Source organism: Cygnus olor, chromosome 17, assembly GCF_009769625.2.
Source record: "Cygnus olor isolate bCygOlo1 chromosome 17, bCygOlo1.pri.v2, whole genome shotgun sequence".
In the NCBI taxonomy this organism is placed as follows: Eukaryota; Metazoa; Chordata; class Aves; order Anseriformes; family Anatidae; genus Cygnus; species Cygnus olor.
In genome coordinates, this window is record NC_049185.1 from 296,246 (window position 1) to 320,493 (window position 24,248).

Here is a 24,248-nt window from a genome sequence, read left to right on the forward strand (position 1 = left end):
TGCTGCTTGTTTTTGTCTCTGCTAGAACTGGCGATATGTCCTGGCTAACAGGGAAAGGCTCCTAATGCCAGACATGGCTGCGACCTCCTGATGCTGCGCTCACCTCAAGAAGAGAGCTGCAGCTCCATGGAGCAATTCAAATGCTGCACCTGAATCATTTTCCTTTGAGACTTGGAGGAACCTGGCCTCTTTCACCAAGCAGTCACCTTCCCAGGTAGCTCCTGTGTGTGCAAACTGCCAGCTCCTTTGCCCCACCAGCCACCGGGCCTGGGGTTCTGCAGCTGAACTTCACACTGGAAAGTCAGGAAACAGATCCTGGGGATAGTAGGCTTGGCACCAGCAGCCAGCGTGGGCACCACATGGCTGGCAAGGAGCTGCTGCAAACTGCAGACACTGGTGTCAGGGGAGCCAGTGGGAGCTGCATCTACCCTCATCAAGTAGCACAATGAGAGCCCCAAGCTCGTCTGTTGTCCCTGTTAATAGCATGAGTGCCTTTCATTGCACTCTGTGGCCAATACATGCTCTCCAGCACATTTCCCCTTCCCAAATCCTCTTTCCTCCTAGCTCAGCACAACCCTGTGGAGTCCAGTATCCGCACCCTCTCTGCACATTGCATGGCTGCAGCATTCACCTGTGGCTCTCCCCTGCCTGCCGACCTGCAGCCACTCCCTAGCCCTCAGGAGCACCCTGAGTGGCCAGGGAGATTTAGCATGCGGATGGCCTCAGGTTTGCCTAGCATTCTTAAAGCCCGTGTTTGTGTTCTGATTGTCCTCTGCTCTTTGTCACGTGGTGACAAAGCTACCTTTCTCATCTCAGCTCTCCATGTCAGTGCTCTGCAGCTGTGTTTTACTCCTCTTGCTGGCAGAAGGGCCTCGTCTCTAGCTCAGGAGTGGGCCTGGCCAGTCCAGAGCCCCATGTCTGTCAGCTGAGCAGAGCTGGGGGGGGGGAGATTCCCCATGGAGAGCTTCCAGTGCTCTGTCCTGGGGGAGCTTTGTTCTCCATCTGTCACTGTTTTATTCTGATCCCAAAGCTAGATAATTTATACTTTTAATTTGATTCACCCCTTATGAATGAAACCAGTGCTGTTCCTGTGATCTGGATCTTTTCTGATTCCTTCCAAGTCCTTGGTTGCAGCTCAGCAGGTCAGCCAGGTGATGCTGGGATCTTCTCTGTGGAGGGTTCCTATATGTGTCCCATGTCTAGCTCATCTTTATTTCCAGACTCTCTGATCTTTGCTTGGATAGCAGTGTCACCAGTCATCTGTCATATCTCTGGTCAGTGTCTTCTGCTTTGCTGCCAGGCTTTTCCCAGGCAGCGTGACCAGTGGTGACCATAGGCAGGGATGTGTGTGCAGTGCCCAGCTGCAGCTCCGAATCCCCACACTCTGTGAACAGATGTGGTTTTGCACCATGTATCTTGCTGCTGGGGCAGTCAGACTGCTGGGCAGCTCCTCCCTTACAGGCTGCTCCCTGTACTGCCTGACTGGGGTGTCTGGAGACACCTGGGGCAGCGGGGTCATCCCTGAGCTCCATCCCACTGGTGCAGCCAGATGATGGAGGTGCACACCCCAGCTAGCACAGTGCATGTTTTTTCTAGGCCCAAGGAAAGTCTGCAGGTGACATTTGAATAATCCATGGTCTGACATGTCAGCATGAGCTGCTGTTTGCCATCACACTGCTTAAATCCTTCCAAGGCCTTCTTCCTTTTCTTCTGCTGCTCAGCAGCACTGGGATGCTATTTTGATTTTATCCGTTTACTTCCTACTGCTCTGCTCCTTCTTTCTTCAGTGTGTGTCCTGGCAGCAGCCCCAGCACAGCCTGCTCCATCTGCTCTATACCTTTCCACACAGGACAAAGGCTGATGCTTTCTTCTCTTTAGCATCTGTCCTAACACGCCACTCAGCCTGCGGCAGGCCAGTGTCCTCCATAGCCTTGTAGGGAGGGCTCTGTCCAAAGCTCCTTGAAATGCCAGTTATCTCACAGCAACCCAAGGCCTCCAGTCCCACGGTTTGTGTCATGCCTGTGACTGAAGCTGATGGGGAAAGCATGCCTGAGCCACGGCAGCACACCTGGTTGTGCTGTGTGATCTGCCTGGGGGTCTTCAGCACTTCTTCTGCACCAAGTGAGGCCAGCAGGTCCCATGTTCCATGTGCTCCATGTGCTTGGCTGAGCTCTTCCAAGGCAACCGTCTTTCTGCTCACCCAAAGGCACCATCCTCTGAAGTCCTCCTGGGCACATTTGCAGGGTGCTTTGTGTTTCAGGAGCATGCTCTTTGACTCCTTCACCTCTGATGGGTCTCATCCACTATCTAGCATGAGACAGTGTATGGCAGGCATCATCCTTGTACTCCCTGTGCTGAAGACTACACAAGGGCTGAGGAAATACCTTCTACCACAGCTTACAGCCTGCAGTGTGCGGAGTAAGTCCTATGCCCCATTTTTACAGAGGGGTTACTTCAGATGGAGCTGGGAACATCACCCCGTGACACAAGAAACCCTAGTCACCACCTGTGGCTTTCCTGAGGACATGTGCCAGGTCACAGCTGGGCTGCTTTGCATAGCTGGAATCCTGACACTGATATATTGCTCCTTGCAGGCACTGCTCTTCCACACCTATGTGGGATGGTGTTGGACCCAGGACCCCACGTTCAGATGCTGGGCTTTGCCCATTGCAGCTCCTGGCTGCATCTCACCCTGTGCGCTGGTGGGACCCAGGGAACTGTGCGTTAGGCCCAGCACGTTCCCTTCTTGTACATCCAAGAACCTTCTGAATCTTCTCATTATGACACAGTGCTGGATAATAGGCTTATTTTTAGTTCCCTTATACCCTAAGCCTTGGTTAAAAAAAAATCACAGCTTCTTGTGAGGTTGCTTCCCAGCTGTTAACCATGGCCGCAGCCTTCATCCTTTGATCTCTGCCCTTGCCTTTGCTTGCATTACAGGCTGGTTGCTTGGGTGAGCATTGCTTCTCAATGTCTTGGTGTTCGCACCTCTCTTTGCTCCTTCGTACAGCTTCCAAGGAGACTGTGGCAACACCCTTGGGGTACAGTGCACATCCCTGGGGGCCTTTCTGCTTTTCTGAAGTGGCACGCTCCCCCCTGCACTGTGGGCTGGTGCCCCTCTTCTTTGTTGGAGATGAACCCAGCTACATGGTGGTGGCCAAAAGCCTCCAGATGAGCCTTCCAAGTGCCACTTATGAGACGTGCAGTGTTACAGGTTGTGGCTAGCACCCTCCCAAGACAGTGGAGTGTGTGTCCTCACCAGTAACATCTCCAGATGTCCTGTCCAGGTATGGCCAAATAGACCACAAGGACCTTGTGGGTATTTCTTCTCATCCATCATCCTCCCTTAGTTCACCATCCTTATCTAGCAACAGACCAACACTTAACAGCATGATGTATTTTTTCCATACCTGGTCTGATTGCCTGTGAAATCCATTTAGTGTAGGATTTTTTTATTTTTTATTTTTTTCCCAATGGTACTGTAAGAACACGCAAGGAGCTGTCCTGAGTGGGATCATGGGAGCCATGCTGCGGTGTTACCATAGAGTGGTTTGAGTTGGAAGGGACTTTAAAGATTATCTAGTCAGCACTAGCCCATCACAGGTGCCCAGGAAGAACCTGAGGAAGGATATGTGCAGCACCCTGCACTGTGCTCACTGTGCAGGAGCTGCCTGGCGAGGCTGGGTCCTTGCACCTCTGAGCCCTTGATCAGCATGACTGAGAGGGAGTCACGCACTGGTCTAATCATGTTTTGCTCACCTCTTTCTCCTTGGCAGCCTGTGACAATGAGCTCCACAGCTTCATTTTGGCTTTAGCAAACAGAAGAATCCTCTTTTTATTTGGGTTCTCATGTTCCTTGCCAGTGCCTGTCCCTTAACAACCACTTTTGCGGTAGTCTCGATATTTGCAATAGCTCGGATAGGCACTGTCGGCGTCAGCAACTGCTCTGTCTAAGGCACCTTCTGGGACGGGTTGAAGGCTGAAGATCATGAGAAGAGCCGCTGCCTGCTGGGTAGGCCCAACCATGAAGGCCCCAGTGCACCATCCCTTTCCTCTGCCATCCTGCTTTGGCTCAGCCACCCCCTGGCACACACCACCTCCAACATACCGCCCTTCCCAGGAGCACCCAAGCCACAGCGGTGTCAGTGAGGCTCCCCGGAGGGAGCAGCGGTGCTGAGTGGAGCAGTGCAGAGACCTGCGAGAGCCCCACTGTGACAGGGACAGCCCATCCCAGTGAAGGGTAAAATGCTCTGTGGGTCTGGGAGCTTCGAGACGATTTTATCAATGTCATCTTGACCACCACAGAGACGGTGATCCACTGGAAACATTGGCTGTGGCAAGGAGCACCCCCCCAGCTGTGATAGCCCTTCTGCCAGGGTCTGCAGAGAAGGGGTTCACAGTATGGGGCACATCCTCATCTTTCACAGGCATCCTCGTCTGTCAGGGAATTTTAAGCAATAATGATGCTGATACAATGCAGCTGGGAGAGGGTGCCGAAGATCAGAGCACTGTGTGGGGTGCATGGGCAGGTTATGTCCCTGTCATGGTGGTGGAGGGATGGCACCACCTGCTGCTGCCCCCGCAAGCCACTATGGAAGGGAGATGCTCTGCATCCTCGGGCTCCTGTGTGGGTGGCTGGGAGCTCTCACCATGGCAATAAATGCCCTTCCCCAGCCAGTGACGTGTTTCCTTGTGAAGATGGAGAAAGGGCGCGTCCCTCCTCATTGCTGCAGCCAAGGAGCCTGTCTTCCTCCTGGCTCGGCCGCCTTGTCCCGTGGGAGCCAATGGCCGGGTGGCCCCACGCATTAGCCTGACTTGTCATCTCATTATCTACCCTCCTGCTAATCCTGGCTGAGCGGGGCTCAGCTGCTGGCCATGGCCGCACAAACACCACTGCCCCTCAACCTCCGGCGGGGCTTGACGGCATTCAGCAGCTCCCTTTTCATCAATAACAAGACATGGGACAGTGGCGCTGCCCACATCTACCGCCCAGGTACCCCCGGGGGGCTCAGCAAAGTGGGGCTGGAGGTTTTGCTGCTGCTTCAGCACTGCAGGCACTCAGCTTGTCAACACTGCTGGCAGCAAAGGGTCCCAGTGCCCAACCAGCAACGAGTTGGAGCAAACTAAGGGCATTTGCTGCAAGCAGTGGCTCTTGCTGCAGGTGATGGTGGGGGCCATGCCAGGCTGCCTTGCGGCCAAAGCTCCTGCAGAGCTGGTGCAGCCCCACCAGCACAGCCAGGGCCAGTGCTGTTGCCCCCGCACGCTTCGAGGCAGGGGCTCCCCACAGGAAGCAAGGCTGGGGAGGGGGTGCTGGGGGCCTTGCCCAGCCCTGCCCAGCCCTGCCTTGACCTACCTAGCCCACGAGGTGCTGGCCAGCCTCCCCTTCCAGATGATGCTCTACTTCAACGCCTGCTACTTCCCCTTCTGGTGCTTGGGTGAGGGGATGATGCTGCAGCTGAAGGTACTGTCCAGTGGGCAGGTGGGGGGGAAGCTCACAGGCCAGGTTTAATGTGCAGGAGACACAGTAAATGGAGGTGGGGGTGCCGGTTGTCACACATGACTAATGGGTCCTCACACCTGACTAAAAATGCCCTGTCCCACACCTTCCAAGAACATGGAAATCATGAGAGCAACCACTTAACTTTCCAGGCAGGGAAAGTTAAACTGGGAGGGCAGAGCAGGCAAGGCTGGGCACCGGCATGGTTGGGGCTGGCAGAGCGTGGGGTGTGAGGCATCGGGCACAGAGCTGGCTGGGACGAGGCTGTGCCCCTGTTACAGTACAGCCTGCTGCCTCGCTACTACCAGCTCCTCCTGCTCGCTGCCTTCCTCATCCTCACACTGACTGAAGGTGCCCGGCTCTACCTGGGCTACATCGGGAATCTGCAGGAGAAGGTAAGGGTGCCAAGTCCTGTGAGGTCCTGGCAGGGTAATCCTGGGGCTGTGGTCCCCACAGAGGGGGGACCCACCCCATCGAGGGCATCCACGTCCCCCCTCAGAAGCCTCTGCCCACACAGGTGCCTGAGCTTGCCGGGTTCCTCCTTCTATCCTTCCTGATCCAGCTCCCCCTCCTGCTGTTCCTGCTAACGGATGACCACATCACCCGGCTGCCGCTGGAGATGGCTGTGCACAGCCTTTTCCTGGTCTTCCTCATCTCTGAGGTCGTGGCTGCCTTCCTGGCGCTGAGGGTGATGACCACACAGCTCGCGGCACAGTTCTACCTGCAGCAGTTCACAAGCGGCGGACAGGGCAGGAGCCTGATCAAGGGTGATGATGTGGGACCTGTCCCACCCTGTGGAGTCAGTTCCTCTGAGGGCAAGGAGCATTAAACAGCACTCATCCCCCCACTGCGGCGCTGTGTACTTTCTGAGTCAGACAGTTCTGGGGCTTGTGGGGTTCCCTGAGCACCCCACAGGCATGGGCATTGATCCAGCCTGTCCCTGCCCTGCCCCAAGCACTCAGCGTCCCTTTGCTGAGCTGGGGCCACGTGTGGCCACGGGGCAGACTGGGTGCTTGGTACAAGGGTGGTGAAGCAGGGAAGACACACCAACACAAATGGTGCCAGTTAGGAGTAGGGACCTCAGAGCCTCTGAGATGCTCAGGCTCTCCCAAGGGCTGTGCTTGTCCTTACTGAGCAGTGACCCTCGTGGGCGGTGGGAACCAGAGCAGTGCTAGAGCCCGTGCAAGTGCCAGCACAGCGCTGCTGCCACAAGCTCAGCTCTCAAACCCTCTGAGCACAGACAAATGTAGGCCCAGCCCACACTGCTCCAGAGCAGCTCGTGTGAAGCCATCCCAGCTGGAAGCCATGGAGGGCCACAGGTAGGGTGCTACGAGGTTACAAGTATTTCTGCCCAGCCAAAACCACACCGAAGCTGTGCACACACATCAGGGAAAGCACAGAGGGGAGTTAGCAGAGGCAGAGCCCAGGAGCCTCATTGAGGGGTCAGTATGACCACTTCCCATTTGGGCAAGTGGCAGGATGGAGACATCCAGCACTGTGACACGCTCCCCAGCAAGCACGACAGGATTAGATAGGGTGGGCAGCCCAGTGCTTTAAGGACTCTGGTGCACTGCCCTTTCTGTATGTGACCAGGCAAGGACATAGGGGTCCAAGGGACAGAGCAGTGCCACAAAACGTTCACAGCCACGCTGTGAGCTAAAGACAGAGCAGAGCCACCTCTCACTTTCTGAACAGCTTTATTTCATTGCATCCCTGTTTTTCCTTGGGAAATCAACCCCAAGGGCCATCCAGGAAGGAAAGAAGCGCAAAGTACTTTAAGCCTCTTGTGTTGAGCATGGACCAGCCACTTCCCAGCAAGCTCCAGCTCCCACAGCAGCTCGATGGTGTGGCTGCGCTTGGCTGATGGCCAGTCGGCCCTGGGAGTTGCATGGCTGTGCACTGTGCCAAGGGGACACCCAAGTGAGGGCTCTCCACACGTGCTCTGTGTGCCAAGGGCTCCTGCTGACACAAGCATTTCTCCAGGAAGGGCAGACCACAGCCCCAGCCATGCGCATTCAGGCCAGCAGTAGGCCACATCCACTGGGCTTGCAGCTGTGCCCCCATCACGTCTATCTGGAGGTCACTCCGGATTGAACAGTGATTGTCACTGAGCATTCCTGATGTCTTGGTCAGCCCACTGTGGTTCAGCTGCTGCCTCTGTCTTACCTTTGGGGGGTTTTGCCTGCAAAATGAACAGGGACATGTTCTACATAAAAGTGGACAGCCTAGGCAGGTGCTCTGCTCAGTCCCATGCAAGCAGATCCATTCCTTGAGACTCTAACCCAACCTGTAACTTGAGATTCAGACTGGAATTGCGCAAAACTTTTTTCCTTGGTAGGATGGTGCAGCCCTGGGACAGTTTACCAAGGACCTGGAGGATCTCTGTCCTTGGAGGCTTCCAGCACTCAGCCAGATAAAGCCAAAGATGACCTGTGCTAGGGCTGGCAGCAGTTCTGCTCTGATGGGGAGTTTGGATGAGAGAACTCTGAAAGGGCCTCCTGGTCTGTACTTCTGTGACCCTGTGATTCACCTGGGCAGTGCCAAGCCAAGCACCATGCACAACAAGAAAACCTGATGCTGAACTGCAGCATCGACACTGACATAGCTCCAGCACGCTATGAAGATCTGCCCTTCTTCACACACAGTTTGGCCGGATTCAGTTCTGAAGAGGGTGAATAAATGTGGAGCTGCTTCAGAATTCCAAGGTAAAGAACAATTTAAAGTTTCCCTGTGTAGGAGACTCGGGGAAGTCTAGGCTCCTGGCTGTGTCCTTGCGGACTCCTTGTTGTCTAACAGTTTTCCCTGCAGTTTGGGCACCAGCTGGGTCCCCCTGTTCCCTCCCAGTTATCTGTTGTCTTTAATCTTGTCAGAGTTAAACCTGTGACAGGTGCAGTTCAGACTAGCCACCAAGTTCCAAGAGTTGGAGGGAGGAGAGATTGAGAAATGCTCCACCTGGGCTTTCCCAGATCTTGCAAACTGCCAAAGGGCAGAAAATAATTCAATCAGCTCACAAAATTCACTCTAATTTCAGTTCTCCTAAGTGGCCCTGCAGCCTGTTCTTACCTCCTCAAACTTCTCCTTCCAATAGAAGTCAGCCTTTGTATCCAGATAGAGCAGAACCAGGTCACAGACCACTGTGGCCTAGAGGAGAACACATGCAGTAGAGCAGTCAGCAGTGGATCATCGTGCAAGAGTGCCAGGCCCTCTGCCCATGGCACCCGTACAAGCCTGGCTGGCTGCCACTCCATGCTTGCCAGGCTCTACCAGTTTGTCAGCACAGGGGCAATATGTAAGCTTTCTGCTGCCCAGCTTCCCAGGCCGTGCAGCAAGGACCTCTCTGGCCCAGCCTGCTGCCAGTAGATGCTCAAGGTCAGGTCCAGTCACCTGGGCCGTGATGCACCAGTGAAGGATCAGGGCTGGTAGAGTGTAGAGCCATGGTCACAGCCACATAATGGACAGGGACAGGACAAGTGGTCTTTTGGGACACTATGTCTGGGATGAAAGGGGAGGGCAGAGGGAGAGCCCAGGCTCCCCGTCACCCTGCCAAAGGGGCAGGGCCATGACAGCATGTGCCAGACAGGTCCACAAGGGACTGCAACGGCAACATCCATGCTGGAGCCAGACACCAGCTCCCTTTAGTAGGGAAGCTTGGCACTGCAGGCAGGCAGGGGAAACAGCAGATGAGTAGCAAACCCTGGCCCATGGATCAGAGGAAAAGAGCATATTTAGCACTCACGGCTCCGAAGAATGCAATGCCGGTGCCAAAACTCACGGCAGCAGGAATTATGCCGAACTTCCCAGCCTGCCAAGAAAGAGGGGGTGAAAGAGAAAGAGTGGGTGAAAGAGAAAGAGTGGGCAGAGAATAGTGAGAGGGCTGTGAGAAAAGCCAAGCAGCGTGCTTAAGGCCTGCTGTCCTGCGAAAGGGGAGGTGCTGGAGGAAACTAGGATCATTGCTCCACGCCCAACTGTAGGAGACTGGCTGCTATAGACTTTATTTGAAACCCACTGGGCTGTGAAAGAAGCAACTGAGGCAGCTCATGATTCAACGGCAGCAGAGGTTACTCTGACCCACCTAACTCCTACAGGCACTGGGGGAGCCTTTGTCTTGCTGCAAGACTGCTACACATGGAACTACACCCTGCAGAACAGCAAACATCCCTGATGCGATGCATCCCTCTCTGCTCAAATGGGTCTGATAACTCTGGGGAAAAAAAAGAAAAAAAAAAGATACTTGGGTTCCTGTGTCTCTCCTGGCTATTATCTCCTGCTCCACACTTTCCCCGCCCTGGTCTCACCACCCAGAAATGGTGCGCCCTGCCCTACACTCTATGCTTGTCTCTCCTCAAGCGAAAAAGGCATTGCTACATACAACAGGTGAGCTGCTGTGGATATCTCTCAGGGTGGCAAGTCCTCCCAGCACAGGCCACATCCTGCACCGGTGAGTATTGAGTTTGTCAGTGGCACTATACAGAGTAGCATCAGCCATGCTCATGCCCATGCTTTCCTCCCCAAGGGTACAATTAATGAAGAAGAGATTAACTGTCCAGGTTCAGAAAAGTTCAGGTTGATCTTCACCAGGGTTCTCCCACCACGGGTCCTTCAGGGATGCCCACAACGCCTGGCCAGACAAGCTCACCTTGACTACAGGGCTTAGTATCTCACAACGCCCATGGCAGATTTTCGGCATGGAAAACCTCACTGCCCAGGGCATTACCAAGAAGTTGCTCTTCAAATGGGAGAGACCATTTTTTCCTGCTATCCTCCACTGATCAACTCAGAGGGAAATAAATCTCTGGAAAGAGGTAAAGAACTCACCAGGGTGAGGAGAAACAACACCAGAAGATGACAATGGGGCTTAGTGGCAGGAGGGAGCAGCAGTGAGCAGAGCAAGCAGTCACCGCTGGTGAAAAGCAAGACAGCTCTGTGCGTGCAGGGTCTTCCGACGACATGGTACCTGGCCATGCACAGAGATGTCAAAGCGGATGCCGTACAGTTTCATCAGGCTCCGGTAGGGCCGCCGCTGGGAGTCCCAGTAGTAAGAGGCTGTTCTGTGGGAGACACATTGGACAAGGCTCAGGAAGCCACCACAGTTCTGCCCAGGCAGGGTGAGGGAGGAGGACTAGGGAAGGCCTGCCAGAGCCACGTGTATCCCATGGACACTACATGCCTGTGCACACCTCGTCTCCTCCAGCACACAGGGATGTGGGTGATGCATATGCTGCCACATCTCCCAAGCTTGGCTTTGGCAGCAGGCACCTGCTCACCACCCAGCTGAGGAGCACGGCGCTGCAGGCAGCTCCCAGAGCAACCACGGCCAGCCACACGTCCCTGCCTTCAGCCAGGTCATGGCTTGTGCACCTCCAAGCAGAGCTCAGTTATGAGGTCCTGAAAATGCCACGGCACTCCGCACCTGACAGACCCTAAGCTGGGTTACCGGGTCTCGTTAGCCCTGCTGCTCTTTTCAGGAAAACCAAGATCTTGAGTGATTGCAGTGTGCTCAGCTTAGGCACCCACGTGGCCACTGTCCTGGCACCCTCACCTGAAATTGTACCTCCTGTCCACAAGGATGAAGGAGTACCGCGGCTGGCACTGGGCAGTGGGCTGATCCAGGTCACAGTCCCACTCAATGCGAATGCTGATGCTTCCTCCCTGCAGCACACCAACACGCATTTTACTCCAGCGACCAGAGATTTGCTGAGCTCTCTACTGCTAAGGTTTTCAGAGATCACAGAGAGTTCAGGCCATTCCGTTTGCATTTCAGGGGTCAGTCCAGCCCCTCCCTTACCCACACCCTTGGGAAATTTGCAGTCTTCTTCCATGTTTTAAGAGGAAAAGCACATACCAGCAGTGCGAGATCCCCAAAGGTCTCCCCAGCTGCCTCTACCACGTCGCCGATACGGAACACGGGGCAGGAAGGGTTGAAAAACGGATCGTACGTGCAGCTCTTGAAATAGGTGGGGTCATTGGTTTGCAAAGTATTGCCCCTGAGACAGGAGAGGGAGAGAGCTGTCACGGGTACAGCAGGGTGTGGGAGGCCATGGTGCGCTGCTGTGAGACTGAGAAGGACACCCTTCCACAGGTCCCAGTGTCCCCGAAGAGTGATGCACAGGGGAAATGCTCCTGCTCCAGGGGCACATAGTCATCGCCCTTTGTCAAGCCTAGGTCTGTGTGATGGTGTAGAATAACTGGCTTAGGGAAATCATGCTCGGAGACAGCACCTGCTGGTCGGTGCAGCCTGCCATGCTCCTTCCTTTCCCAGCTCCCCCCCGCCCCCACCTCTGCCTTCATGCTTCTTTCTTCCCCTGGCACGTTGCTCCCATGGTGTCAGGCACCCTGTGAGATGTAATGACCCAGCTCTAGCTCACAGAGTGACAGCAGGGGCAGTTCAGCTACCCAAGCCATTTTTCTTGCCAGAGTAAGGCAGCACTGGGGCTGCATTTTCCTCCCTTCTCTCTCTCCTCTCTGCCTGTACAACATCCCCCGCAGGCACCAGCCCCCCTCTCCCGCAGCCTTCCTCTCCCAGCGATAAGGGGAGCTGTGCACTCAAGCAGGCAGTCGAGGAAGCGTGCTGCTATAGAGGGTGAAAAACACTGCACCTGCCTATAAGATGAGGGAGGTAGACAACACTGGCTCAGGCTATGCTCAAGACAGGCTAAGGTCTCGTATTTAGATGACTGGTAAATCACAGCTCTAATGACTCCCTCAGCAATACATGCACTTGCAGGGACTAAGATGCAAAAACATGAGGTAAAATGAGGCCTTGGGAATGACTGGCCTTCTCCTGCTCTGCTTGCAGTGCTCTAGACAGGTCAGCAATCCCTCTGGGGCTCCCCATCCCACTGCTCTTACATATGCAAAAACATATGCAGCCAAAGCAACCAGCATTCTCCTGAACACATCACCCTGAACCTTAACCGCCCTAGCCACCTGGCCTGTCCCTGATGGCACCATGGCCTCTTGGTACATCTTGCCTGCTCGGCCTCTGGGCAGACAAGCTCAGCATCGAGGCTGGACCATGCTGCAAACACAGTCCCTGCTGAAGGGCATCATACTTACTTGGAGAAGTTAAATTTGGTGAAGTTGACAGTATTTTTTATAAAAAGAGTAAAATTCTCAGCCTCAGCCAGAAGAGGTTTCCTGGAAAACAACCACCAATGAACTCAGTTTTTGCACAGTGGCCAAGACATGTCCCCATTCCCCTTGTTCTACAGTTCCTTCCATGATCCCAGGACTTGGGCTACTATGGACAACTGCAAGCAACGTTCTTGTGTGAAGTCCTCTGGGCTTAAATGACCAGCAGGTCAACGTCACAGTCAAAGACCACCCTGAGCTTGGCTACCTCTGGGCAGGTAGGATCAGGATACCAATTACACAGACCACAAAGGGCAGCAACCAAAGCACTGCTCTTCAGAGACTGCTCTTGCCACCCGCAGTCCTCTGACCCTATACTGTACCTGGGCAGGGTGTTGTTCTCCACGGGGCACCAGCCATAGATCTCACAGGTGGAATGGGTAGTGTTGAACATCACACATTTTCCAGTTTTTATCCCTAGAAATGAGACAATGTGCATCATTTACTACTCTCTTAATGAAACGTTTTCTCTGCAGCTCCTGAACCACAAAGATGACCCTGGGATCATCTTCAGTGTTTTCCCCATCCAAAAACTTTTCTGTGAAACTCTCCCTTCAAGGCCAGGCGGCTGTTTTACAAAGACAAGAAACTGGGTGCTGCTGCTGACTCAGTGCCCGTCCAGCAGTGCCTTTCCTGCCTGGCAGCTGCTGAAGCCACCTACTGCCCGGAGGGAAACAAATTGCAGGGGGTAATCTGGCACACAAAGCTTTGTCGATCAACCTGTCAACCTAAGGCTGAAATATCCCTTTCCTAACTGAACTCACATGGGTTTCTAATATTAATCAGCATGAAATAAAATCCAGGTTTTATTACAAAAGGAAAACCTGCCGAACACAAAGCACATTGTTTTCAATTCCAGCAGCCAACATCAAAAACAAAGCAACTCTACATTTGCTGCTGACATCAGCTTTTGCCAGAACCATCTGTTCTCCTGGCAGTAACAGGTTTTGTCAAGAATAAATGGTTGGAAAGACCTTCAGTGCACACTTACAAAAGCGCTGAACTTGTGCAGTTAGGCACCTCTGTGAATCTGTTTGTTAACAAGCATGAGGAATTAAAACTTTTTTATTATTACTATTATTTTTAGCGAAACACACAGTACCATTGCCATGGACCACTGGGCTTCCCACGGGACAGTCCACATCTTCTGTGCACATCCCATCTAGCACAGAGGGGCTCTGAGAGAGACAGAACAGAAGTGCTGTTACCCTGCTGCACAGCCAGTTAAGGCCACGCAGTCACTTACCACATTTCTGTGCAGTTGCTCCCGTTTCTCTGTGCGTGTTCCCAACACTTACAGGAGACATCCATCATTTCCAAAACAGCACCCTGGGCAGCCTGCAGGCTGAGGAGGGAGGCATCTCCAAAGGGCAATCCTTTCTGCCTGTCTGGGGTGCTCAGCGCTTCTGCCTTGGCAGCAGGGGAAGCCTTGGGGGCTAGCTCAGACCTCTTGGCTAGAACTGGGAACAAGCACAGTCGGGTTTGGAAGGACCTTCTTTGGGCAGAACCTGGAGTATTTTGTAAAGCACCACCACAGTACCACAGTTCCCCCAGGGATGGGATGAAGAGTCCTCAAATACAGCGTAAGAAGCTTTACAGCAGAGACTGAAAGCTTCACCCCTACTCAGAACCTGCTTGACTGTTAGGAGCAGCAACAAGCTCCTATTCAAACAGAGATGATGGCAGGTAGGGGAATACAGGAAACGCTCTTCCCCAGCCACTGCCTGACCATCGCAGGAACCACCAGCCCATCAGAGATGCACCTCCCCATGCCCAGAGACCCAAAGGCAGGTGGGGAAACCCCAATTACAGAGACAGAAGAAGCAGTCCTCTGCCCAGGCCCCTCCCAGGGCTGTCCCTGGAAAGCCTCAGCCCCATAGTACAAAGCTCATTATGAGAAGTCAAGAGGAGCGGCAATCTGAAGCGCCTTTGGGACTGAGAGGGGACACTACCTTGAGGGTATGGGAATCATAATGGGATGCAGAAGAGCATTTGGGGATTGTGCAGGACTTCCTATGGGATGTTTAGAGGAAGAAGAAAAAGCAGGGAAAGGGACAGACCTAGGTGATTTGAGAAAGAACAAACATTGGAAAACAGAGATATAAGAATGGTAACAACTGGTGTCATGTAAAGAGGAGGCTGGTCAGTACGCGTGTCCGGCCATGCCCTGCACCTGATCAGCGCTGTCCCATCTTCACATTAAACTCCATTTCTGGCTGTTTTCTTGAGTGAGGGGCTCTATTCTGTGTGCATGTGTGCGTATGGGGGTCGGAGTGCCAGCAGCTCAAGTGGGACCACAGCTCAGAGGGGCCCGCGTGCCTGGGGTGTACCAGCTGCAGCAAGTGCAGGTGTGCAATGGAACGTGTGCTCCACAGCAAACGTTGGGCCAGACATGCCAACGAGGAGGTGAGCTGGCCTGGGAGCAAGACCTCAGAAGGAATGCTCACTGGAGGGATCCTGACCAACTGCTGCAGAGAGGTGCCTGCCAGGTTTGTGCCTCCCATGCCCATGGGCTTGAGGGACCCACATGAAAGGCTGTAATAGAGACATGCTCATAACAGTACTTTGTCTTCCTCAATCTGATTCAGATGTCCAGCAGAACCTATACAACCAACGTTTATACAACATATACAACCAACATTTGCAGATGAGCATTTCAGTCCCTTTTGAAGTCCAGAAAATAAGAAACATGCCACGTGCTCCTTGTCAGACACAGACACTTCTGGTTGTTCAGGGCATGCAAGTTGCAAACCTTGGAAGAAATTTTTATACTGAAGTCTGTGAGGATGCAACAGAAAACCTACAGAAAGCCTGGCCAAGGTTTCAACATGCGTCCTCTACTACCTTCGTGTGGAAGTCAGCCTTGAAAATCTATTGGCATTCTCCATAGGCATGATCAGAACAAGGTTACATGTACTGCAAGTATGCACTGTGAGAGAAGCAGAGATCTAGCCTCAGTTAAAAGCCATCATGGGGCCCTGGATCTGTGCTCCTAAATCTCTCTAGACTGTGGCTGCATCTTAGTTGTGAAACAGTCTTGGGAAAATTACAAGTAACATTTTTCTAGGAATCTACCTAAGAACTGCAGGTTTGGGACAGGACAGAAACATGAGCTCACTAGCATTTAGAACAGCCTCGATGACAAGCAGGTAACAACTGCACTTTTTCAGGAGACATCCCCCAAGGTGGTCACAGCAGAGCTCAGCTTCTACGCTCAGGTGTTGCTCAGAGTTCACAGCATTTTTGTTCCTGGGACAAAAGTGATTTCAGAAAGGGGCGGAAATGCTTGTGTGAACAGCTGAGACCTGCTGTGCATAAACTGTTGAAACTTCAGAGCTGAAAGGTTAAATAAAAAATAAATATTCTTGGGTAGAGAATAACTTTACTCTTAATCTTTATCAGAAACAATTGCTGATTCCCAGCCCTCAACAGCTGTACAGCCACACACTGGGGCCAGGAAGCAAAGCAAATCTTGAGAGAGCAAACCACCAGTAGCATCAGGTGTGAGCAAACAGGGATGAGGCTTCTCCCCAGTATCTAACAACCATCTCATCCTGACGACACGGTCCTCCATCACCTGGGACAATGTGACACTCACAAGCATCCGGTGCTGTAAGAGCTGAGCACAACTAGATGCGCTAAACACCACAATCTATGTGAAATGTTCCTTTAGCCTCAGAGCTTGCATCTGGACAAGGCTGACTAATGCCTTCTAGCTCTAAGGCTATTTTGGTCATCTTCCTTAACCTTCAGAGCTCCTTGTAAAGAGAAGCAGAGAGTTTTCAGTCACTCAAAGTATTGGAGATCAGTACGGAATGCTCTCCCTAGGAGATATGCCACTGCTTAGCCACAGGTCTGAGCTCAGCACAGACATCACCTGCTAAAACAACCTCACCTGTGTTAGGCTGCTGGCTCCGACTTCAGCATAAGTTCCCTTTTGTTTCACAACTTGGGTAGTGCCAAGAACAAAATCACCCAGTAATGCGCACATGAAGCCAAATGCTTATCAGTCAATCAGAACACACCTTTGTATTAATTTGCCCTGCATCCAGCTGGACCTGCTCCCTGGTCTGCCAGCACAGAGTACTTTGGTAACTAAACTTTGCAGGAGGATCTGAATATTCTCAAAAGCTGCCACTGCTACATCTTCAAAACTTTCCAAAAAGACATTTCAGCTACAGCCTGAAAACCAGGACTGAGAAGCTACTGGAGAGAGAGCAACGCAGGGTGAAGGCTCTCACAGGCATCCAGACATGCAACAACAAGATTAAACGCTCTGCTGTCTACTTGGCTGGCTGACTGGAAAAATGAGCATCCAGAAATGCCAGTGACCACCCATGCCAAAGCTCTGAAACGCTCTACGGCACACGTTTTCCTCTGAGGACATCCCTGCAGCTATCAGTACTTTAGGAATTCTCAACACGTTAAAGGATGACCATTTTCCCCAGCCTGAAAATGGGGTTGCTTCTCCTCTTCTGCAGTCTGTGGACCGTGTTCAAGTAGAGCCTGCCTGGGAACCTGCAGCACGGGGTGAACCAGGAAGCAGGATCGAGCTGGGTGCCGCACAGAAGCCCACAGCAAAAGCCAAGAGAACCATTAGGACAAATGGTGCTTGGCTCTGGCACAAGGGGACAGCGATGGCTTAGCTTAAAGAACATTTGTTCCTGTCTACCAAACAGGGTCCAGTGTGGGAGAGCTGGCCGGTCTGAATCCAGCCTTATTGGGAAGATTTCTCTCACAAAATATATACCACTGAGTGATTGTTGATTGGGAAACCACCTAGCCCTTGTGTTCCATTCCTCCTAAAAACAGGACACTATGATGAATAGATACGAGCACTGCAGTAGGGAGTTATAAAGGAAACAGAGGTGTCCATGGAGTATGTGTTCAAAAGTATCACAGAAAACAGCAGAAGAGAGGTAAGAGAAGCAAGTCTTCACAGCGAGTGAAGAAGTCAAGGATATACGTGACCGCAGGAAGTACATGGGTAACAGAAAAGTATTAGCCGAGGCTGGAGTGATGAGGTTGCTGATGCTAGGCACAGTGCAAATATGGAATAAGAGTTAGGCAATGCAACTTAACCTCCCCAGCACATCCCACGTCTGAGGACAGCAGAAAGCCTGTAAAAATCATATAGCGTCACCAACCTTCAAGAAGTCCAGACAGCTGTGGAGGACCCAACAGACTGTGTCCCTTGTCCTTCTGGTCACAAGTGATTCTGGCTGGACCGCTCAGTTACGTGGCTTGGTTCATGCAGGTATGCGAGTGAGCGCAAACAAGCGAGTGAAATTTGGAGCAACTAGAATGTGGGAAATCAGCCGCGATTGTCCCTTTTCCATTCTGTTTGGTCTTGCACTGGGGATTGCTGCAGAGCTCCCGCGCAGCCACAGAGCAGCAGCAGCACCGACAGGTTTTACACATCGACCCCACTGCAGGCCTAGGCTAACCAACAGCGCGGCTTATTTACCTCGGGACAGGTGCCTTGGGCTTGCTTGGCTGTGGCAATGAAGTTGGTCACCAGAAAGAGCACGTTTTCTCCCTAGGAGGCAAGAAGACGTCTTCAGCGCTGCGTTGACACCGCTCCGTTTTCCAGAAGGCGTCTCGCTTCGGAGGTCGCAATCTTTGCCGGCAGCAGAGCTGCCCCCTTCACGGGGCCCTTACCACAGCGTCGCACGCTCGCCCCGGACCCGCCGGGCCGCTGCGGGAGGAGCGGCCGCGACCCCCCCGGGGCCGGGGCCGGGGCCCGCCGCCTACCTGAGGTGGGCTCGCGTAATCGGCCGCGTCCCAGAGCCGGCTGCGCGCGTCCTTCGCCCGGGTGACCGAAACCCCCTTCAGCTTGGTGATGACCGAGACGTGGGGGGCCGCGTCCGTGTCCTGGTAGCCCCTCCGCACCACGAGCACCCACCTGGGGACGGGCGGCACGGCAGGCGCGGCGCGGTGAGCCCGGCCCGGCCGTCCCGGGGAGGGTGGGGGGGAGCCGCGGCGGGCCAGGCGCCCTACCCGAGCAGGTAGCCCAGGACGGCGAGCTGCAGCAGGCGGTGCAGCAGCCCCACCCGCCGGTTCCGCGTCAGCGCGAACTTCTCCGTCTTGTAGTCGAGCAGCCCGCCGCACAGCGCGGCCGCCGCCGCCGCCATGGCAGCAGCGCGGGGCCCGGCCGCGGCTCCCGAGATGGCGGCGGGGGGACCGGTGGGGGCGGCGGAGGAGCTCGCGGGCACCGCCGAGGCGCCCGGTGAAGGGCTCCGCGCCTCCCTCTGCCCCGCAGGCCCGGAGGCCGCCCCCGGCGCGGCGGGAGGGAGCTCGTACCTGGCGGCGTGCCGGGCCTGCGGAGTCAGCCCGGCCTCCTGCCTCCTGCGGCGGCCGCGGGGCCCCGCCATCCCCCTGCGGCACCGCGGACTGGGCCCGCGGGTGAGGGGCGTCCGCCGTGGGTCGGGGGTGGTCCGCGCCTTCTGCCCTCGCCCCGTTACCCCCCTTCCCGATACCCCTCCCGTTATCTCTTCCCGTTATCCCCCCTTCCTGTTATCACCCCTTCCCGTTATCTCTTCCCGCTATCCCCCCTTCCCGTTATCACCCCTTCCCGTTATCTCTTCCCGTTATTCGCCCCTCCCCGTTATCCCCCCTCCCCCGTTTGGCACCTGGGTTTGGGGAGCAGTGGCAGTGGTGGGGCTCAGAGCAGGAAGGCATCTCCTTCCCGGGACCTGGAGGGTGAGATGTGCAAATACCGCTTTAGCACGCTTCCCTTTGGATTGAGAACTTTGCCTGGGAGCGTGTAGTCTCCCCTGGGGTGTCCTGCATTTTGTAACTCAAACCTCAGCATTTTAAAGAATCATGGAATCCTTGAATGCTTTGGGTTGGAAGGGACCTTACAGGTCATTGAGTTCCAACCCCCCTGCCATGGGCAGGGACACCTCAAAGCCCCATCCAGCCTGGCGTTGAACACTTCCAGGGATGGGACATCCACAGCTTCTCTGGGCAGCCTGTTCCAGTGTCTCAAAAGAAGAAATTACAATCATTTTTAAGTGTGCACATTGGTTCTTGTTGGCTACTTCTACCGATGAAAGCTGGTTTCAGGGTGGATGGCATTTTAGTCATTCGGACCACAAAAAGGGCACAGCGTTTCATAGTGATTTTTGATAAATCCATTTGCTCTGTTAAGTTTATTTCATCTGCAACAGTTCTGAGTCTCCGTCTAGTTCATTTCCTGTGTCTGATACCCAGGGCTGGAGAACGTAACTTGAGTAATCACAAGGTCATTGCAACACTTCTGTTTAATTCTAGGGATTTTTTTTGAAATGAAGAATTTCCCTTGATATTGGCTGCATCCAAGCTTCTTACGTGTAGAGGTCAGGAGTCAGAGCAGCCTGCGGTAACCAAAGTGGGTACTCGTACTGGCTGTGCACACAGGCTGCCAGGTAGAAGTGATGTCCAGAAAGGCACACTGTCAGGCACAGGGGCTAGAGTGTTTTCCTCTACATCATGAATATTGTCAGTAGAAGCGTTTTTCCTGATTTTTGTGGAAGGAGGTATTAATTCACAATTGACAAGATAAATGAAATCTCTTCAATGTAAACCATATTCAGCATTTGCTTTTCCGGTCTATTTTTAAATTATTTTGGAAGGGAGATCTTTTTCCGAATCCTGCTGGTTGCTTTGTGAAATCCCCCCGATCCGTGCCAGGCTAAGAGCTGAAACAGGAAAGCTCACCAGAGCTTTGGGAACCTGGTGAAACCGTAAATGACCCACTGTGAGGTTTTTGTTGCAGGGTGCCAAGGCCTTAGCTCTTTCCTTGGTGGCTGATACCTCTATCATCAAGTTAGACCTGGGTGACAACTGGCTGCTGGGAGAAGGGGCAGCTGCAATTGCAGAGATGCTGAAAGAAAACTGCTACATTTCAGGTTTGTATTATCCTTCCTGCTGTTCTCTGGTGCATCTGTTCCTGCTTTGCTGTAGAGGAGGAAATTGTGTTGGCTTTGTGAATTTAGCCAATCCCACTATATTGGTGACTGCTTTTGTGAAACACATAAGGGAATTGGGGTGCTCTTTGAACAGTGAGTGTTTAAAACTGTGGTGCTTTCTCACTTTTCTCCATCTGTATCTGTGGATCTGTATCTGTCTTTATTTTTGTGAAGTTATGATTTCATTACTGGAAGTTATGATTTAACTGACTGGAATCAGCTCAGTCCTGCTCTTCCTGCAAAGAGTTATCAGGAGAAAGAGCAAATTTTTGCTTTGGTTGTGGATCAAAGGCATGCACCTGAAATTTAGACCATTCAGAGGTTATAGTTAGTAATGGTTAGGGCTTTGTAAGTAGAATTTGCAGGATTGCCATCTAGGAAGACAGCTTCTAAGTAGGGACAGGTGAAAGAGAAGCACATCTATACTGAATCTCAAGCCTTTGTTCAGGCAGCAGCACTCATCTGCTCTTCCCAGAGACCCTTCATGTCTAATAATTCTGTAGTAATTTGGGAGCAAAAGCAGAGCACTGCTTCCTCATAGTTAAGTCTCATTTGGGTAGTGTTGTGTCTAGAGATCTTGTTTTCAGTCCCTGCTTTTCCAGGGTCAGTATTCCCGCCTTTCATAAGTTAAGTAGCCACTCGCAGTTAAACATATGGCCAGGGAAGAGGGTTCTGTGCCAGCTCTGCACTTCCGACTCATTCCGTGTTCATGTGTGGAACTTGAATGAGGGCTATTTCTTAGGGACAGGTTGTGAACTGAAAAATGAAGTTCTGTTTTTCCTGTTAAAATACTGCGTTAGACCAGTTTTCATCATTCTTACTTTCTGAGTCTGACACTACTTCTGCCATTAAAGCGTAGAGGTCAGGCACCTTCCTGACAACTGTTATGGTATGATTTAATGATCTGATAATGTTTTTTTCTTTCCTCAGCTGTCGATTTATCTGACAACAAATTGGGCATTGAGGGAGCTAAGGCCTTTTCTGCTATGCTTCTAGAAAACAATACAATTGTGTCCCTCCAGCTCTCAGGAAATGAATTTGATGACCATGCAGCAAAGTATTTAGCAGATGCCATCACAGCAAACAGCAAAGTGGAAATTCTTGATCTGAGTTACAACATGTTTGGTGATAAAGCAGGTAAAGTGCTGTCTGCATACCTCGCATATAGAGGGATGCTACGGAAGTTACCAGTGCAGCTTAATGAGTTGCTTGCTTGCCTCAGACCTTTGGGGAGCAGGGTTGGTTAATACTTTCAGTTTATTGGAAAGTGTTTTTGGCTCTTCATAGGCAAAACCTATGTCAACCTGTGAAGGCGTGTTCATTTTCATTCTCTGTTGTTTCTTACAACATTTCAAGCGTTCCCTGTTCTACCTCTTTTCCTTGTTTCTACTAGTTTCCAAATTCTGAAACTTTCTTTCACTGAACTATTTGCTTTTTTTCTTGATCATTATTTCAGTTCCACTTTCACAGATGTATAAAACCCATAATAAGAACAGAAAACAGTCAGCAGAGATGAGTTTGTCTTCTAGCGTAGCTCCCTGTCATTGAGGGGTGGTTGCAGATGCCAAGGGAAGGGTGTGAGAGTCAAGCAGGTAGGCATGCTTCCCTGGTACTCTGCCACCTTTGACAACTTGTGGTTTTGGGACTTCCTTTGCCAGTGACTTTAGCTATTTCTTTTCCATTTTCCTGTTCTCCTGTGAGTGTGTGCCTTCCCCACACGTCAACCTTGTTAATGCATATTGCCCTTTGTCTTTGGCTTCTGATTTTTAAGTGTGCTGTTATTTAATCAGTACACCTTGCATTCACAGTGCTCCTATGATGCTCTGTGACGTGAGGAAGCCCAGCTATTGCTCTTTCATCCTTAGTCTGTACTGGTTTCACCAGGCTCACTTGTGCTGGGCTGAACTCTCCTATCCTTTCTTCCCAACTGTTCACTTGTGCAGAACATTCCTCATGATGTCATTGCTAATTCTTAACTCTTCAACCTTTATGCTCGTTCACTTTTTGCATTTGCTGACACATGCTTCATTTTCTTTATCTGTGGCTGCCCTTAGACAACCCCAGCCATGTGTTCTGCTACGATTTCCAGGCCGAATATTCACAAATCCTCTCCCTACTCCTGGTTTCACCCTGCAGTTTTGCGCCAAATCACTCCACCTCCAACTCTGTCTGTGATGGATACACGCTTGAAAATGGAGAAACTGAATTGCTGCTCTCCCATGCCACATCCCATGCAGTCTGTCAGATCCTTGTTCTTCCTCCCCAAACCTGGTTGTGTTTTTTGTGAAAAACCCACCACGTTCTCTCCACCTACTGCTTTACAATCCTGTATCTACTGCTTTACAATCATGTATCATCACACATCTCACCTGCTATAGTCTCCTTGAAGATCCTCCATGTCTTTATTAGGCTTCTTCGGCTCACAAGAGAGGAAACAATCATAATCCTCATCTCTTCTGGTCACTGGGAAGACACCAGCTTTTAACTTGGGTTCTTTTCAGGTGTTTTTGTTTGTTTGTTTGTTTTTTCCTTCTCATTACCTTGAAGGCTGCAATGGCTGCTTTTCTCTCCACTCCTGCTGTCCATTCTGCTGACCTCCTGCTGCCTTTACAGTCAAACAGCTCTCCTGTCTTCTGGTCTTCAGGCATGGCCATGGCTTCCATTTCTTCTGTGCTTGTTGCTGACCTCATTTCTTTCCTGCTCCATCAGATGCTTGCAGAGTATTTGCTGAGAAAGTCTCTTCAGATTTCAGAGCTCTGGGTGTGGTTAGAGACCAGAGGTAGCTTCTCTGTCACCCCTGCTGTTTGCACCCTGGCTGGAGGCCAGAGCTCGGGAAGCACCAGAGGCTGTGGGAGGTTACCTGTTACTTGGTTTCAGCTTTCAGAGTCACATCAGGCTGGAGAATGAGCTTGTGCAGTCAGCTCTTGGAGCATGAGCAGAAGATCCTGGCTGTTACATGGGGATTGGATTTTTTCTTCACAGGCTACATTTGCAGCTTGTAGTCAGAGAACACATTCACTTTATTGCCTGACAGCTTCTGCTTTGTGTCTATGGTAAACAAGGTATAAAAGAAAATAATATGTTCTAGTTCTAATTGCCTGCCCAGAGGTAATACAGACAGTTGCAGAGATATCCCTAACCTGACTCAAGCTTCCTGCTTTGCAAAGCAGCTAATTAGTTTAACTCTTAAACTGTTCGGCATCATATATTTTTCTTAAGGTGAAGTTCTTGGAATGGCAATAGCAGAAAACATTGGACTAAAGGAACTTAAAATCAGCTGGAACCATTTCCATAGCGAAGGGGCAGCTGCTTTGGCCAAAGGCTTGGGGGTAGGAAATGGATTTCACTCCTGTTTTTAAATTCTGAAATCTCACACGAAGCTTTATCTGTTTTAATAAGTGTGAATTTCATCATGTGCTGTTTGCATTTTGCTCTTGTCTGTCTACCGGCCATCTCTGATCTGGGATCATACACACCTTGAAATTAAGGGAGTAAAATTATCCATTGTTTGTTGACATATTACATTTCCATTTCTCTATTTCTATTTCTTTCCCTTTTTAGAGTAAAAATTACTATAATGAATGTTTTGAATTGTTTCATTGCACTTCTGATTCATAAATCAATACTGAAATTGTTTTTCATTCAATATACAGTTTTATTCTACTAAA

The 24,248-nt window shown here is 51.8% G+C and overlaps 3 protein-coding genes across 10 annotated transcripts in view; 2 read left to right on the plus strand and 1 right to left on the minus strand.

The window, feature by feature from the left end:
- The window catches only part of AIFM3 (apoptosis inducing factor mitochondria associated 3), a 63,093-nt gene extending 55,118 nt beyond the window's left edge, over nt 1-7,975 (plus strand). For 5 of the 7 annotated variants that reach the window (XR_005825013.1, XR_005825014.1, XM_040576620.1 and 2 more), the window contains one exon: nt 26-7,975. Coding sequence is in view for 4 of the 7 variants with exons in the window: in XM_040576620.1 (XP_040432554.1) it covers nt 26-65 (40 nt within the window). In the remaining 3 variants the exon portion in view is untranslated. The other 2 variants (XR_005825015.1, XM_040576623.1) reach the window with 1 other exon arrangement.
- P2RX6 (purinergic receptor P2X 6) lies at nt 7,178-19,139 on the minus strand. Of its 2 annotated transcripts, XM_040576626.1 has the most exons (12): nt 18,629-18,762; nt 18,383-18,533; nt 18,096-18,167; nt 13,731-13,806; nt 12,952-13,045; nt 12,554-12,634; nt 11,340-11,481; nt 11,037-11,146; nt 10,452-10,545; nt 9,234-9,299; nt 8,561-8,638; nt 7,178-7,679 (listed from the first exon to the last, which is right to left on the minus strand). In XM_040576626.1, exons 1-12 carry the CDS (start codon nt 18,760-18,762, stop codon nt 7,602-7,604), a joined length of 1,176 nt encoding a protein of 391 aa, XP_040432560.1. In that variant the 3' UTR covers nt 7,178-7,601. The 2 variants fall into 2 exon arrangements, with proteins under 2 accessions (XP_040432560.1, XP_040432561.1); XM_040576627.1 differs by lacking the exons at nt 18,383-18,533; nt 18,629-18,762 and adding an exon at nt 18,932-19,139.
- Nucleotides 18,761-24,248, plus strand: part of LRRC74B (leucine rich repeat containing 74B) — an 11,379-nt gene continuing 5,891 nt past the window's right edge. Inside the window, exons 1-4 of the mRNA XM_040576625.1 lie at nt 18,761-19,033; nt 20,388-20,520; nt 21,511-21,717; nt 23,800-23,909. Of these exons, the coding sequence (XP_040432559.1) occupies nt 18,761-19,033; nt 20,388-20,520; nt 21,511-21,717; nt 23,800-23,909 (723 nt within the window). The remainder of the gene's footprint in view (nt 19,034-20,387; nt 20,521-21,510; nt 21,718-23,799; nt 23,910-24,248) is intronic.